Source organism: Tamandua tetradactyla, chromosome 19 (genome assembly GCF_023851605.1).
Source record: "Tamandua tetradactyla isolate mTamTet1 chromosome 19, mTamTet1.pri, whole genome shotgun sequence".
NCBI classification, from domain to species: domain Eukaryota; kingdom Metazoa; phylum Chordata; class Mammalia; order Pilosa; family Myrmecophagidae; genus Tamandua; species Tamandua tetradactyla.
The window spans coordinates 26121568-26137885 of record NC_135345.1 but is presented as its reverse complement, the minus strand read 5'-3'; the positions used below and the strand labels follow the sequence as shown (position 1 = coordinate 26137885).

General features: G+C 43.8%; 1 protein-coding gene across 1 annotated transcript in view; it reads left to right on the top strand.

Annotated features, from left to right (window-relative positions):
* The first annotated feature begins 279 nt into the window (after positions 1–279).
* SEL1L3 (SEL1L family member 3) overlaps positions 280–16318 on the top strand; it is a 149683-nt gene continuing 133644 nt past the window's right edge. Inside the window, exons 1-2 of the mRNA XM_077136536.1 lie at positions 280–462; positions 13795–14365. Coding sequence (XP_076992651.1) covers positions 295–462; positions 13795–14365 — 739 coding nt within the window. The 5' untranslated portion in view covers positions 280–294. The remainder of the gene's footprint in view (positions 463–13794; positions 14366–16318) is intronic.

The window sequence follows — 16318 nt, the reverse complement described above, 5'->3', positions numbered from 1 at the left end:
CGCCGGCTGCCGGGAAGGGTGGAAGCCTGGGGGCAGGAGGGAGCGGCCGGGAGGCGGGCTGGGCAGAGAGAGGCAGGCGAGAGGGAGGGGGACGGGAACTGGGAGGCGGGGAGGAGCCGGCTCTCGGCGGGGGCTGCGGGGGTGGCGACGGCGGGAGCGGCAGTGGCGGCGGCAGGTGGCCCCGCGCGCGCGGCGGCCGGCCCGGCCGGGGGCGGGCGGGAAGGTGGCGCCTCCGGCGGGGGCCGGTCCCTGCACCAGGTGACCTGTTCTGGCCCGGATCCGGGCGGCCTCGCCATGCAGCGGCGCGACAAGGGGTGCGGGTGGCCACGGCAGCGGCAGCAGCAGCTACCCCCAACGCCCGCAATCGGCTCCCGGGCCGCAGCCATGGCCCCCCTGAGCGGTGGCGCGCCCCCGGGCCTCGGCGGCCGCCCTGCCTGCGCGCTGCTCCTCCTCTGCTACCTGGTGAGCGCCGGACCCTGCCCGGGTCCTCCCCTCTGTGCGGGACTCCGGGGACGCGGGTGGGGGCGGCCGGGGACCTTCGCCACGCCGGGCGGGGACGCCGCTGCTAGTTTTCTCTCTTCCTTGCCTCTGCGCTCCGGGCGTTCCCGGCACCTGGGATGGATATCCGGGGCGCGTGGACCCGACTTGCCGCGCTGCGCTCTCACTCATGTCCCTTCCTTTCCTTCCCAGACACTCTCCAGACCCGGGTCAGGTTCCCCTCGAGCCGCTTCCCGACCCTCAGTCCACCTGGGAGCTCCCTTATCCCTCGTTCCCTTCTCGCCCCGCCGCGCACGGTTCTCCAACCCCCTCCCCACGTCTCTTGGGTTTCCTTCACAGTCTTCTCACGGCTCCTTTGCTTCCCCTGCACAACTTCTCCGCTTTCTCCCCGCTCCTGCCACCCGTCTCGACCCTCCTTTTAGTTTCCTCCGGGTTCTCACGGCCCGGACCGTTTTCTGCCAACGCACCTCGCGATGAACCTGGCATTTTCAGCACTCTTCAACTCCTCCTTGGTCATTCCAAGTTGCGGATCCCAGAAAGGAATCCAGTTCTTTGTAACACGCTTTTCTGCCGGAGTGGTGACTTCAGCTGCGTTTTGTACGTTGCTATTTCAGAGAATCCGTTTGGCTTATGCATGCCAGTTTACAATCTGCACACTTTTGGGTTTCTGTTTTAGTCATCAACTAAAGGGCAGTAACCAATTTTCACAAAGCCTGCTCCTTTTAAAGACTAATGCAGACCCTCAGAACAGGGTAGGGAAATACTACTTTGATGGCTTTCTTCTGTTTTGAATTTTCCTAAACAATAGTAAATTTACAGAATGTGACACCCCTCCTGCCCAGCCTGCCGTCTGTTCCTGGATCCTGCAGAAACCTTGTGTTGTCTCCCCTTATATTACTGTAAATAAATGAAATAGAAAATGCTGAATCATGAAACTGATGTAATAGGACATTCAGAGAATGCTAAAAAATTGAGCAGTGTCATTGTCCAGAATTATTTCCATTTATGTGGCATTGTCATTATTGAGAGTCATTCTTCTCAGAAGCTAAAAATTGCGTAGCAAGATACTGGTGGGAATTAGAATTTGATTCTGAAGAAATGCCATCCAGCCCAAGTTTCTTTTAACGCTCTTTACTTCTCAGATGTTTCATGTCTTGATGCAAGGGGCTGTAAAAAGTTGAATTGTAATTCTGCCTTTCTGTCTACCTGTTGAGCAATCCATGTTTTTCCTCATAGTTTGAAATTAGCCAATACCAAATTTTGTGGTTGGTTTTACTCCATATATTCATAAGAAGTTGTCATTTCACATGAATGATATTTTTCCCCAAGGTATATTATTGTGTCATATTTATGCCATGGAGTTACAGCACACAGGCTCATAGGTAAAACTGCCATGACAGATGATGGGGTTTCAGTTTAAACAGATGATCCCTGTCCTCAAGGCACCTGTTACCCACAGAGGCAGAAATGATGTAGTAGAGCAGCGTGTGATATAGTCACGTTTAGGTGGTCTGGAAGGTTCCACATGGACATCCTAAGACCTGTCAAAGAGATACCGCTCTTTAATTCTTTTATTAGAGGAGTTGTAGGTTTACAGAAAAATCATGCATTAAGTACAGAGTTCCCCTATAAGGCACCACTTCTTGGCAGTCCCAAGAAATCAGAGATCTCAGAGGAGAGCATAAAGGCCTAACTGGTCCGGAATCAAAGGACGTATGGTGGAGAGGGTATAAGAGTTCTGTATGGACTAATGGGAATTTAAGGAACAGATCACAAAGAGGGGGAAATGATGCTATGGATAGACTAGTGTGAGACTGCGAAGTGCTGAGGATGGGATCCAAAAAGAGAGATGATAGGAAATACTGTAATGTGGAAAATAACTAGAGCATGGATGAGTTTCTTGGCAGAGAGGGAAGGAATGGATTTTGGAAATATCATGGGAGAGGGAAATGTCAGTGCTTCCTGCCTCTGGATGCTTCTATCGGATGGGCTTCAGATAGGCTACAGTAAAAGAAATGCTTTGATAAACAAGAAATTCATCTTGCAACTGAATGAAAGGGTTTTGCACACCCAAGGAAGCAAAAGCCCAGCTTAGAATGTGGGTTTCACGCTTTGCTCTGAAGGTCTAGCCGTTAGCTGGGCATTTTGCTTTCCAGAGCAGTGTTGGGCTGGGGATGGTTCTTCTGGGCAATTAAGAGCTTTTATTGTGTATCTAGTATGTGCCACCTGAAATACTACAAGGGTAAGATCCTTGGCTTCAGAAAAGCTTGGTGTGTGAGCTGGGGAAAATGTAGACATCTGCATGAAACTTGAAAAACAGGAAAAATGCAAATGCATAATTGTTGGCATTTGGTTCAATCAAGGAATACTTATCAGAGGAAGTGATTGGTTAGTGGGTGGGAGTAGGCAAGTGAGGGTAGAGGTGAAACAGAATAACAAGACAGAATTCCAAGAAATGTAGGCCCTGGGAAGAGAAAGCTTTCCCATAATTTGGAAGCCTGGAATCATAGTCATAACAATAGCTTGCATTGTGCTAAGACGTTTGTATGTGCTATCCAGTATTAATCTTAGCAACCATGCTAGGAGATAGGAGTTATTGTAATCTTTATTCAGACAGATAACTGGGGCTCTGAGAGGTTAGGCAAGTTGACCCAAGTCACACAGCTATTCAGAGACTGAATTCCAGGTCTGTCTACATCCAGACCTCCAACTGTTAGCAGTGCCAGTTTATTGCCTTCTGGATTTTGCTGCCTGTAACCCATTTCTCTAATGTGTAGATATATGGGCCATTAGTAAATCTCTGGCAATTAGCAGCTACTGTTCAATTGGCCAGGATGTGAGGTCATGTCTAAAGTAATCTAAAATATAGAAAGCAGGAAGCACAGGCCACAGAATAGAAGCAGGATGTTAAAGAGAAAAAAAAAAAGTAAAAGAAAATGTTTTGCCATTCCTGATGGAGAGGTGAAGGATTGGGTCTTTCTTTATATAGCTGCATGGTCCTGAGGCAGCTGGTGGGGGTTAGCGTTTGAATCTATATGAGTGTATGTCTAAGTGTACGGTGAATGTGCCTTGGAATGCATTTCAAAGCCAAACTGTCCATGTTTGGGCACCGTTCTTGTTCTGTGTCTTCCCTACCTCTTTGCCGGTCCACAAGGGCTGGGGAGGTTGAAAGTGGCTTTCTGAGTCAGTACCTTTAAACCCATACCCTTTTGGGGAGCATGCTTCCTGGAGCAGGGGTCCCGAGAAGAGATGACTTCCTTCTCCATCAGCTGGAACAGAGTAACCTTCAGTATCAGCACAAGAAGAGTAGTGTGACAGTAGCTAGGATACTGCCAAAGCATGAATAATTGTGATGAGGCCTGAAAGATAAGTCACAGAACAGTGCCAGGCAGATTTCTGAAAAGATGATACCTAGTTCTGGCGGCTGCCAGAAAATTCTGAAGTCACCAAAGGTCAGGCTGCACAGATGCTCCTCCTAGAGGTTGAGGGCCTCGAAAGTGAAGGGTAAGGAAATTGCTTTCACTGAGGTCCCTGGCTCTAGGCAGTGTTCTCCACGTGGGACTTGTTCTGCCCAACAGGCTCCTTGTCATTTTTTTTTTTATACCATTAACTCTTACCTTCCTCCAAACTTGGTTAGAAGCATCCTGAGGCTGCCCTGAGCCCAGCTGTATCAGTGACACTTCTGGAAGGCAGTACTGCCCAATCCCATTCCCTGGGGTAGAATGTATACTTTTTTTTTTTTTTTAAATGAGAGAACAGACTCAGAATGGTCACTGTTTACGTCAACTGTAGAGCTAAAATGTTCAGAATGGGCATTTGCACTTGTTAGACAACTAGAGGACAAATAAATAAGAGGACATTAGCAGCATAGATGTATGTGGGGACGGTTAGCAGATGGTAGCAGTGAGAATCTTGTATGGAATTCTCTGTAAGTGGCCATAGACCACTGGTTATCCACTAGGGAGGTTGGGTTAACTCCTTAGGATGTGTCTACTACCGAAAGTAGGAAGATTGAAACAAGCTATAAAGACCCTCAATTATCCAGGCTGGTGCAAAAGGGATTATGGGACATTTGAATTCAGAGATAATCCCCCAAACTTCACATCAGCGAATAGTTTCCACATTCATCTGGAGCTCCTAAAATCTCCCAAGCAATGGTTTGCTTCTTGCCTTTTATTTCTTCTGGCTGCCTATTGACAAAAATGTAGGCACCCTGCATTGGCTCAAAGAAAGTAGCCAGAAGAAAGGTAGAGGAGAAGAAATAAAGAACCCTGGAAAGTTGCTGAGAAGATGAATACATATGGGTAGACTCTAAAGAGCCTAAAGTGAATTGTTGCCCTGTTTATTGGCTCGTTCAGTTCCCTTCTTAAGGGAACTGAGGGGCAGGAGAGCTGTGTGCAGCATGTGAGAAATTGCTGAGGAGACTCTGCTTTGGTGGCTCTTATTTGTGTCCCATACTCACTGAGAAGGGGCTTAGTAACCTTGGGGAGTTGGCGCAGTGCGTGTGTGTTTGCATGGAAGGTAATATCTGTCCTCCCCAGAAGAGAGGCATACTGACATGATGAAATTTCAGTCTTCCCAATCCCTACCCACTTTTGAAGAAGGAAATGAGGTAAGTTCTAAGATTCCCTTACCTGTAACTAGAAAGTGGTAGCAACCACAGAGGTAAGCAGGGGATGAGGGGGCATCATTTTTGGTGTTTCTGGAAGGCAAGAGGCACACCATTGCCAGCTTCAGAGTTAGCTGTTGTGGGTTTTGCTTTTCAGTAGCTGGTTGACCTGGGACAAGTTACTTACCCTCTCAGAATCCATTCCATTTCCTTATCTGTAAAAATGGAATGCTGGCCATCTGCCATGGCTATTGTGAGGATGAGGTTTATATGATGAAATATTTAAAGCACCTGTTCCAATGCCTGGCACACACAGGCATTCAGTGGAACCGAAACAAACCAAACCTCAGCTATCCTTATAAAATTTGGGTTAGAAAGAATTTGTATAATAAATAGTATTGTGGGGGTATTCCTGTACATGATAGGAATAATTGTTTTCATTGTATTTCTCCAGGCAGCTCTCAGGTTTGAGAAGGCGAACTGGGTCAACTGGGAAATATTTCCCTGGGCACATTTTGATTTTGAAGTCTGTATTGACATCATTGTTCATTCTGCTTAATTGCATGCTTTGTTGACATAAACAGAATTTCTGCTTATATTCCATCAGCAGAAATGAGAAAAGTAGAGCTTTTTAAGCCAATACAGTTACCTTTTTGACCTAGGGAAAGTTTGATCCAGCCAGTTTGAAGAGAAAGCATGTGCCAGCCAATGCTTTTTGGGGTGACGGATGGGGTGAAAAGGGTAAGAATGACGAAAACAGGCATTCCAGTGTGGTCTGCGCACTACACATACCCACATAGAAGTGTAAATGTAAATGAACTTCCCAAAGCAAACGTGAATGATTTTTAGATTTTCCAATCTCTTGCTTAAATAACAATCTCTTCCTTAAATAACAGGGAGACTACACAGAGAAAAGAACCTTCCTCCCTCATACTGTTAAGACTTTGGAACAAGCGAGGGTTATTTGAATAGTCTCTTATTGATTTTGTTTAAAGGAATCAAATGCAATCATCCTGAAAGAAGTTTGGTAGTATTGATAGATTTTTTTTTTTCCATCCAGAAGGTACATAAACCCATCTGTTTCTTGATTCTCAGGTTGAATACACTGCATTTGGCTCCCCCACTTTGGATCTTTTATCATGAACACACAGCTGACGCATCTCTTTTTCTTCGTTTTTTAAATTGATAATACATACAGCTACATAAAGGCAAAGGAATTGTGCTTTGCAACTTTGTGTATCATTGACAAGTTTGACTTTGGTTAGGGCCAACTTCTGGTGTAAGTAGAAGTTTAGCACCCACTGTCCTTCAGGTCCCAGCTCGGATGCAGCGGAGCACATCAGCAGCTACACTGGTGATTTCTATCCCTGTGGCTGCCTAAATGAGAGGCATAATTTGAGGGTCACAGAAATGCCTCCCAGACCCCCAATATCTTGCCTATAGTCCAGCTGCAATGCATTTGGGCTGTGCTTTTAAGGCATAATTTCTACAAAACTGGCAGAGAAATGCAAATACCTGATTCTGCCCTAGCATTTTTACCTTATCCTGTTAGCATGGATGTACTTGCCAGATGAACAAGAGTCCAGTATAGGGTGGAGGAATGGGAAATTAAACATTAAAAAAAAAATTTTTTTTTGATATGAGAAATGGAAAAGCTCTAGAATGCAGGGAGGTCGCCCGAAAGATTTAGAGGAATTCAATAGCCACACCAAATGGGTAAGGTGTGGATGTCGGGGTGGGGGAAGGGGTGCATGGTCCCTGACCTCACTGTTCCCTGGTCAATTCTAACCCACAGGGCCCAAGTAAGATACCAAAAGGTAAGGGATTTTCAAGGAGTTAATGAGGCTGAATGGAGTAGAGAAGTGATGGGGGCCTCCTCCCAAGAAGACTTGAACGGAAAGAAAGGGCCTCGAGGCTCCTGGCAGAAATGCCCATGCCCAGTACCTTATTTCAGCAACAAACATTTACTAAAACGCTACCATGTCCTGGGCCTTGTCTTAGATGCTGGAGACATACAATGGGTAAGATATGGACTCTGACCACATTATTTCTAAACAAAGGAAGCTTTGGATAATTTTTAGCTATGTTAATGCAACCTGGCACGTGAAAATGCCTCCAAAGGTTGGACACGTGTCATGCTTGTAGCTGAAACCCTTCAAGGTAATTGCCTTATTTTCCTGGCAGGAAACAGCTCATAACCACACACATGACTTGAGCCAGGAAGTCAGCTTCAGCTTAATCAATATTTAGAGTGTGATGTGTTGCTAATCGGTGTTGGTTTTGTGCATAGCTGAGGTAGCCGCAAGTCCTCACTGGGACTGCTCCAGCTCATGGGATGCCAGCTTCCTGCCTTGCAGAGAGAGAGGTGCTCATGAGATTCAGACCTAGGGAGTTGGACTAAGCCCCAGACAAGCCACATCCTGCCATTTTGAGGACCTCCTTGGGCCTAGCAAACCCCCCCGCCCCCCGTCATAGTAATAAGAAAACATTGTCCCCTCCCTGAAGTGGCTTTTTGCTGGAAGTGAGCTGTCATCCATTGTCTCGGTTCCTGTCATAGAAAAGTACCACAAATTGGGTGGTTTAAAACAACAGAAATTTATCGTGTCACAGTTCTGGAGGCTAGAAGTCTGAAATCCAGATGCATGCTTCCTCTGAAACCTGTAGGGGAGAATTTTTCCTTGCTTCTTCTGACTTCAGTGTTTGCTGGCCTTCCTTGGAGTTTTTTGGCTTGCAACTGGAGCCTGTCCGTCTCTGGCTCCGTCGTCACACGGCCTTCTCTCCTGCATCTGTCTTTCTTCTCCCCTGATAAGGCCCCCAGCCATATTGGATTAAGGGCCCACCCTACTCCAGTACGACTTCATTTTAACTTATCTAATTCCATCTGTAATGGCCCTATTTCCAAATAAGTTCATATTCAAGGGACAAGGGATTAGAATTTGAACGTATCCTTTTGGGAGATAGAATTCAACTCATAACGCTGTGCTTCTCTCACTTCTTAAATAATCCGTTCCGGTCCATGATATAATTTTTCTTTACCCAACCTAGCTCCAAGTTCTCCTTCTCCTTAGGTCTTTTATTTTTCCTGTTTTTGTTTTAGTAAGAAAAGTTGTAGTTTTATAGAAAAATCATGCAGAAAATACAGAGTTCCCACATACACTTCTTCTGAGTGCACACACATACACACACGCACACATACAGTTTTGTCTATGATTAACACTTTATATTAGTGTGGTACCTTTGTTACAATTGATGAAACAATATTACTATAATTACACTGTCAACTGTAGTCCATATTTTACATTATGGTTTACTGTTTGTGTTATATAATCCTAAATTTGTTTAAAAAGTTATTCTAGGGGGTGCAAGGGTAGTTCGGTGGTAGAATTCTCGCCTGCCATGTGGGAGAACCAGATTCAATTCCTGGTCCATGCATTTCCCCCCCCCAAAAAAAAACACCAAAAACAAGCAAAACAAACAAACAAAAATTCAACAAATGGTGCTGCAATAATGGGATACTCACATGGAAAAATAATGAAATTTGACCCCACTATACAACATAGAAAAAAAAGTTATTCTAGTAACGTATACATAGCTCCTTTTTGAAAGAAACAATACTATGGTATCAACAATATGAAATTATGCCTAATTAGCTTATTTATCCCAGTTCTCCTATGTGATAATTCTTTAAAATGCGTAACTCTGGTTGCATTGTATTCTTCAAAACTCTGTCTAGATTGTATAATGATATAGGTTTTACAGTGCGACTCTGTGATTGTGAAAACCTTGTGTCTGATGCTCCTTTTATCCAGGGTATGGACGGATGAGTAAAAAAAAATGGATAAAAAAATAAATAATATGGGGGATAAGGGGTAAAATAAATTGGGTAGATGGAAATACTAGTGCTCAATGAGAGGGAGGGGTAAGGTGTATGGGACATATGAGTTTTTTCTTTTTTTCTTTCTTTTTCTGGAGTGATGCAAACGTTCTAAAAGTGATCATGGTGATGAATACACAACTATGTGATGAAACTGTAGCCACTGATTGTACACCATATATGGACTGTATGTGTGAAGATTTGTCAATAAAAATATTAAAAAAAAACAAACCTCTGTCTAAAATAAGCACTTAATTATCTAGAACAGTAGTTAGCAAACTGTGGCCCACAGGCCAAATCCTGGCAGCTGCTGTTTTTGTATACGAAATTGTATTAGGACCCAGCCACACTCACTTGTTTGTGTGTTGCCGGTGGCTCTCTGTGCAGCAGCGGTAGAGTTGAGTAGCTGCAGCTGGCTCTGAGTGACCCACAAAACCTAAAATATTTCCTGTCTGGCCCCTTTTTACAGAAAAAAGTCTTCTGACCTCCAATCTAGAATAGCTTTGTCAAATAGAAATATAACGTGAGTCACAGAGGCAAGCCACATATTTGATTTTCTAGTAGTTACATTAAAAAGTAAGTGGAAACAGGTGAAATTAATTTTAGTAATATTTTAAATTCAGGATGCCCACGTATTTATCATTTCACCATGTAATCAATATAAAAATTATTCATAAGGTAGTTTACTTTTTTTTTTCACCTTAAGTCTCTGAAATATAGGTTGGTATATTATTTACAGGACATCTCAACTCAGATCAGCCGCAATACATGTGCTCAAGGGCTACCTATGACTAGAGGCTGCATTTTGGATGTGCATGTCTAGAACCCCAAATCACCTGGGATTAACTTTTAGTGCATCTGAGGCTTTGAAGCAGGTCAAAATAAAGTACTCATCCTATGAGTCTAGTCCTAGGGACTAAAACAGAATGCCAAGGAAGGCCCTGGAGAGGCACTCAGGTGTCCTAGACCTGATTCATGCTTATCCGTCCCCACTGCGCTCTGCGATGATGAGCCTGGGGTCTGGAAAGTCATTGGTCATCAAGCAAAACCCAAGCCAGGCTCCATGTGCCAAGTTCATTAACGTGGAAACTTGGACGAGTGCATTTTTAGCCAAAAGATGTAAAATAACAGAAACGATGATTATTAACTGCACTTTTCAGTGAAATCTAGTGACATTAAATTACCTTTCCTCAGGGATTCTGTTTCATAGGGGTTTTTACCAGTGGACCTAGCATCCATATTAAAACGTTCCTGGAGAAATTCATGTGGGAGAACTGGACATGAGCTTATTTTTAAGATACACATGGAAAGAACTGGGACGAGGTTGAGATACTGTGATATTTACCGAACCATAGCATGTCCTGGACTCTGTGCTCCCTATTGTCTCACTAAATGGGCAAACATCTCCTTCTCACGGGGTTGTGTAAGGGAAATGTTTGGGGCACTGTTTTGCAACAAGAAGTGCCAGCCTTTCCATCGACCGCTGGGCCTGTAGAGCTTCCATCCTCACTAGCCACCTCTGACTTCTGGAGAACTCTAGTGTGAGCAGAGCACAGAGGGGGATGGGCGGGGGCGCTGTCACCTCTTGACACAGCTGGCCAAATGAATATGAGATAAGTGCTGGGTGGATCACTGTTCACCTGAAAGCAGAAATCAGCCCGAGTTCCCAGGCGGTGAGGAAATAGTGACTCTCGAGTCTTGCTGTCGTGTGCCATGTGGTATGGAATTTGAGAGTGGGAGTGAGGAAACGGAGCCAACCCACCGGCTGGGCCACCTGTTTCCTCATTTGTAAAATAAGGGGGTGGACCAGCAGCTCATCCACGCTGACGCTCTCTACGTCTCTTATAATAAGTGTTTTATATTTGTTTCCCCCCTGTAATTTGGCGGTATAAATGAGAACATAAAACAAACTCTCCCTGCGGGGGTGGACAGTTTGGCCTGTCCCCCCCACTCTTGATGTATTCCTTCCTACATCTTTCCTATGACTATTCGAAAGGAATGGCCAGCCCTTCTATCCTCCTTTTGACATTTGGTGAAGCCACATTTTCCATTTCACCTTTTAAGACTGTGGCTCCCCCACCCCCATCCCTTTGAAAAAAGTATTCATAGGCAGTGGTAGAATGTTCGCCTTCTACCATGTGGAAGACCAGGGCTCAATTCTAAGATCATGCAACCCCCCCAAAAATTTCATGGGGAACAAAATTCAAAAGCTAAGGAAGGATATGCAGTGGAGATCACCTCATTTTCCTCCCTAAAAGCAACCAATGCTGCATGTATTTAAGTATATTTATATGTATTTCCTTTTAATAATTACCCAAATGAAAAGAACCTCCCCCTCAAAAAATTTAGAGATTTTTTTCTGTTATCTGTACACGATCTTCCTCTTTTTTTTATAGCTGTATAGTACCCCATGAGTGGATGCACTAAAATACATTTAACCAGCTCCTCTTAATGGACATTTTAGTTTCACATCTTCTACTGTGAGTGCTGCAGTGTGTACATGCAACATTTTGTACAAACAAGTATATTTGTAGAATGAAATCCTAGAAGTAGAATTGCTGGGCCAGTGGGTGAGTGTATTTATGCTTTTGATAGCTATTGTCTGATTGGCCGCCATAGAGCTAACTCCCACCAGCAAAACGTGAGAGGGTATGCTTTCCTATACCTCGAGGCCACTACAGTATGTTTTTGGACTGCATTATTTTCTTTTTCATTTTATTATTTTTTTTCCAAACAAATACTTCTACCCCATCCCTCCTTCCATCCCCTGGTAGCTTTTAATTTACTTTCTATTTCTGCTAATGTGCTTTTTCTAGACATCTCTTATTAGTTATATTATATGCTTTTTGTCCTTATGAGTCTTGCTTGTTTCACTGAGCATAATGTTTTTAAGGTTCTTTCATGTTGCAGCATGTCTCAAAACTTCATTTTTTCTTATGGCCGAATAATATTCCATTTGTGTGTGTACCACATTTTGTTTATCCATTCATTTGTTGGCGGACACTTGGGTTGTTTCCACCATTTGGCTATTGTGAATAATGTTGCTATAAGCATTGTTAGATAAGTATCTGTTTAAGGCTTTTCAATTTCTTTGGGTGTGTGCCTAGATCACTAGGCTTTTTGTTCTCTGTAGATCTGATAGGTTAAAAATGGTATCTCAGTGTAGTTTCAATTTGCCTTTCTTTTATCATGAGTCAAAATTTACTTATTGATGAACTATCTGTGTTGTTTACTCATTTTTCTAATGGATTGTTAGTCTTATTTCTGATGGATTGTCAGTTGCTACAAAAGGGAAACTCCACACCCTTTTACAGAGACCTTCCTTGATTTCTTTGCTGTTGGTAGAATGAAGTCCACATTCCTTGGGCTGAAACTCAGTGTCCTCCAGAGCCAGGGACACTACTTTTCTTTTTAGCCTTATATCACCACGCCCTTTGTGTTTCTCTTCCCATTCTGCTCTGTGGCCAAACCAATCTACTAGCTGTTCCCTAAATAAACCCACATTTTCCCTTCCTGCTTCTGCTGATACTGTTCATACCACTTGCAGTGCCTTTCCCTTGACTCTCTACCTGATGAACTTCTATTCATCCCACAAAGCCCAACTGCAATACCTTTTCTTCTATAATACCTGTCCCAGATCCCCAGTCAGAATTACTGTCCCCTGGTGCTGTGCTCCTTTAGGACTTGATTGGAGTTTGCTTGGCACACTTAGCAAATTCTGTCTTGTATTGCAGTTATTTGGAAATATGGTACCCTGATACCAGACTTCACATCTTGTCCACTTTTGCCTTACCTAAGCTGCTACACCAGAATTGAAGAACTGTGTCCATGCATATTTCTTCCTTTTTTGGCAATAACTAAAGCTACTTTTTTGCCACTATGCTTGAATACCTGAATCACAGCCTCCTATTTAGAAGAGTCCTTAGTACATGTGCCTCAGTGCCTCATACTCAAAACATTGCCTTGATTTCATGACTAAACTTCCCTGATTTCTTCTGAAAAGAATGTCCACATTGAGAGGGCTTTATCATTTAAAGAACTAGAGAAATAAACACGTAGTTAAAATCTTTCTTGAGGGGTGGGCCACGGTGGCTCAACAGATAGCGTTCTTACTTGCCATGCTGGAGACCCGGGTTCGAATACTGGTGCCTGCCCATGCAAAAAAAAAAAGACTTTCTTGGCACATGCAGCATCGTCCATGTGAAAGAATAGGACAACACAGTGCATGGTCCAAGCTTGACTGTTTGCTCTGTAATAATCGACACCTCCTGCTGGTCCATCCGCCATCCAGGCTTTTTCTTGGTTGTGAACTTGGGGGAGAAACAGAGGCCTTTTGACATTCTTCTCGCATTCCCTCTCAGGTGCATTTTGAACTTTTCTCCCATTCTTTGATTTGGCAGCTTCTGACCACCATTTGAAGTCAGGACTACAATTTGAAAACGTCTGAAGCTGGATTGTCTCGTTTTCATTCTAATGCAGGTTCAGCTGCTGCTGGATTTGTTGTGAACTGGCTCCTCCATTTGGAAACCAACTCTGGAATTATTACCACGTAGCTTTGAAAGTCACATTTTGCTCAGCAGATGCTACTGAGTCTGGGGAGAGAATTTAATGTGGTCTAATCTTCATTTGTGCATATGTGTGTGTGTGTTGGTTTTTCTCCAATCAGTATTGGTTTTGCCATCTTTTATCACCCACATTCACTGCTTTAGGTAGACTGATATTTTTTTGTATCCATGGAAAATAATGATTCACATCTCTGTAATTATGATTTTAAGTCTTTTCTATATTTATTTATTTATATTTTCCTTTTCAGAATTTTGTGCCATCTTTGGGTAGGGAGACTTCCCTGACCACATCGGTGATACCCAAAGCAGAGCAAGACATGGCTTACAAAGACTTTATTTATTTTACTGTCTTCGAAGGAAGTGTTCGCAATGTTTCTCAAGTCTCCATTGAGTATTTGTGTTCTCAGCCTTGCGTTGTCAATTTGGAAGCAGTTGTTTCATCTGAGTTCAGAAGTAGTATTCCCGTGTATAAAAAAAGGTGGAAGAACGAGAAGCATCTTCACACGAGCAGGACACAAATAGTGCATGTGAAATTTCCAAGCATCATGGTTTACAGAGATGATTATTTCATCAGACACTCCATTTCGGTGTCGGCAGTGATACTCCGCGCCTGGATTATTCACAAATGTAGTGGTGAAGACTTGAATGTTAAATGGGAGGAAAACTTGCTGCATGCTGTAGCAAAGAATTACACTCTGCTGAAGACAGTCCCGCCTTTTGAGCGCCCCTTCAAAGATCATCGAGTGTGCCTTGAGTGGAACATGGATTACATTTGGAACCTTCAGGCGAACAGGATTCCCCAGTGCCCTCTTGAAAACGGTAGGTCATTTATTTGCCGTGCAAGGAACCTAATTCACATTTCTGCAGATGCTCCCGTAATAGGATGGCAGGAGAACATTCTTATCTTTGCAGCAGGGGAAACTTGGAAAATGGAGGGATCCTCCTATGAGCCTCTCTGCTGCTTCACATAGTCCCTGTAATTTGAGACTTTGGGGACAAGAGGGGAAAAGTAAAAACCTAAAGGGAAGAGAAAGATTAGGGGCGAACAGGACTGAAGAAGGGAGTGGTGAAGGGTCATGGAAGGGAGACCTTGAGAGGTTTAGATCTGCTTTAAGAAACCAGGAAAAACCCTGCAGTAGAAATGGAAAACTCCAGCAACTCACCTTTCAGTTTTTTTTAAGCTGGGTATTTTACCCCAGAGGAGATAAGAACTGGGGACCCTTGTTTCAGTCAGGGAGTTGGTGTGACAGGGTGGTTGACTACATGAGCTTTTCAGCCAAGCCAAACTGAGCTCATCCTCTGACTCTGCCACTTGGGACTCTCTGAGACTCAGTTTTCTCATCTGTAAAATGGGGATAACAAATAATACACACATAGCAGTGCGGTGAGGATAACACGAAACCTGATTGCTTAGTGAAAAACCACACACAATAAAAAGTAGTCAGGGTGATGATGAGTCCAAATGCCACAGTTAATCTTAAAACCCCTCTACCTCTGCAGAGCAAATACTGGAGGCCTGAGGAGGCCTGAGGCTCTCTGTGTGTATGAAGAGTGCTTTGCTGTGTGGATGCTGAGCCTGGTCAGCTCTTCTCCCTAAAGGCTTATGTCACAAATGCAGATTCCTAGGTTCTATCCTTTATGTACTCAGTCAGGATTTAAGGGTTTCAGGGCCCTGGAACCAGCATTTTAAACAGGTTCCCATGACTCTGATACACTCTAAAGCTTGAGAACATCTCAGGACCAGGGTAGACCTGGTGAGTCCTCCCCAGGCAGGCTTGGCCGGTGGAGGAAGTCCTTGGGCCTGTGTCAGCAAACTCTACCACTAGATAGCAGGATTGGTGTGGGACAAGGTGACTTAAGGACATGGTGCTCTGAATTCTTCCGCTGATGATCAACTTCTTGCCTCTGAAATATGATTTCTGTCCGGCTATTTACAGTGAAACAATGGCTATTGTTATTTCTTGGTGCTGCCCCAAAGCAGCTATATGTATACTGAGAATTTTAAGGGTCTGTGCAACTTTGCATTACAGTTGATCTGAGGCCACTTTGACATGTTGCTTTTTTTCCCCACTTTTTATTTTGGAATAAGTAGAGGCACAGGAAATTGCAAAAATGGTGCAGAATCCTGTGCATCCTTCAGGCAGCTTCCCCTCAAAGGAACATCTTCCATAACTGTAATACATATCAAAACTGAGAAATTGACCTTGATCTAATACCGTTAATTAGACCGCAGACCTTATTTGGATTTCACAGTTTTTTTACCTGCATGTGTGTATATTGTGCTGTATGTGTGTACACGCCTCTGACTGCGTGCACGTGCAGTCTATACAAATTTAACCTGCGATTTGTTCTAATAGGCCTTTTCTCTGTGTGGCTTATTCTGTGCTTTAAGTATAAAGGTATCTAGGAGACGACAAATCCCCTTTCTTTGTGTGTGTGTGCATTGGGGTGGGTTGGCTAATTAAATGTCTGGAACAAGTTGAGTCACATGCATTTCAATGCTCAGGGTGCATCCCTCTTCCAGGCAGAACCCCATGCTAGCATCTGTCTGCAATGCCTTTCACAAGGATCCTGAATTTGTTGAGGAGAATGAGCCATGGGTCTCAGGCAGCCCCGTCTTTGCTTTGCCTCTGACATCATGAGGGCTTAAATTATTCCATTTCATGTTTGGCAAATCATTTATTTCTCACTGAGGGATGCTGAATTGCAGGCTGGAAGTTTTCAAATGAAGTCCTTTGTGAACTGGCTGAGATCTTATGGCTGCTGAACATA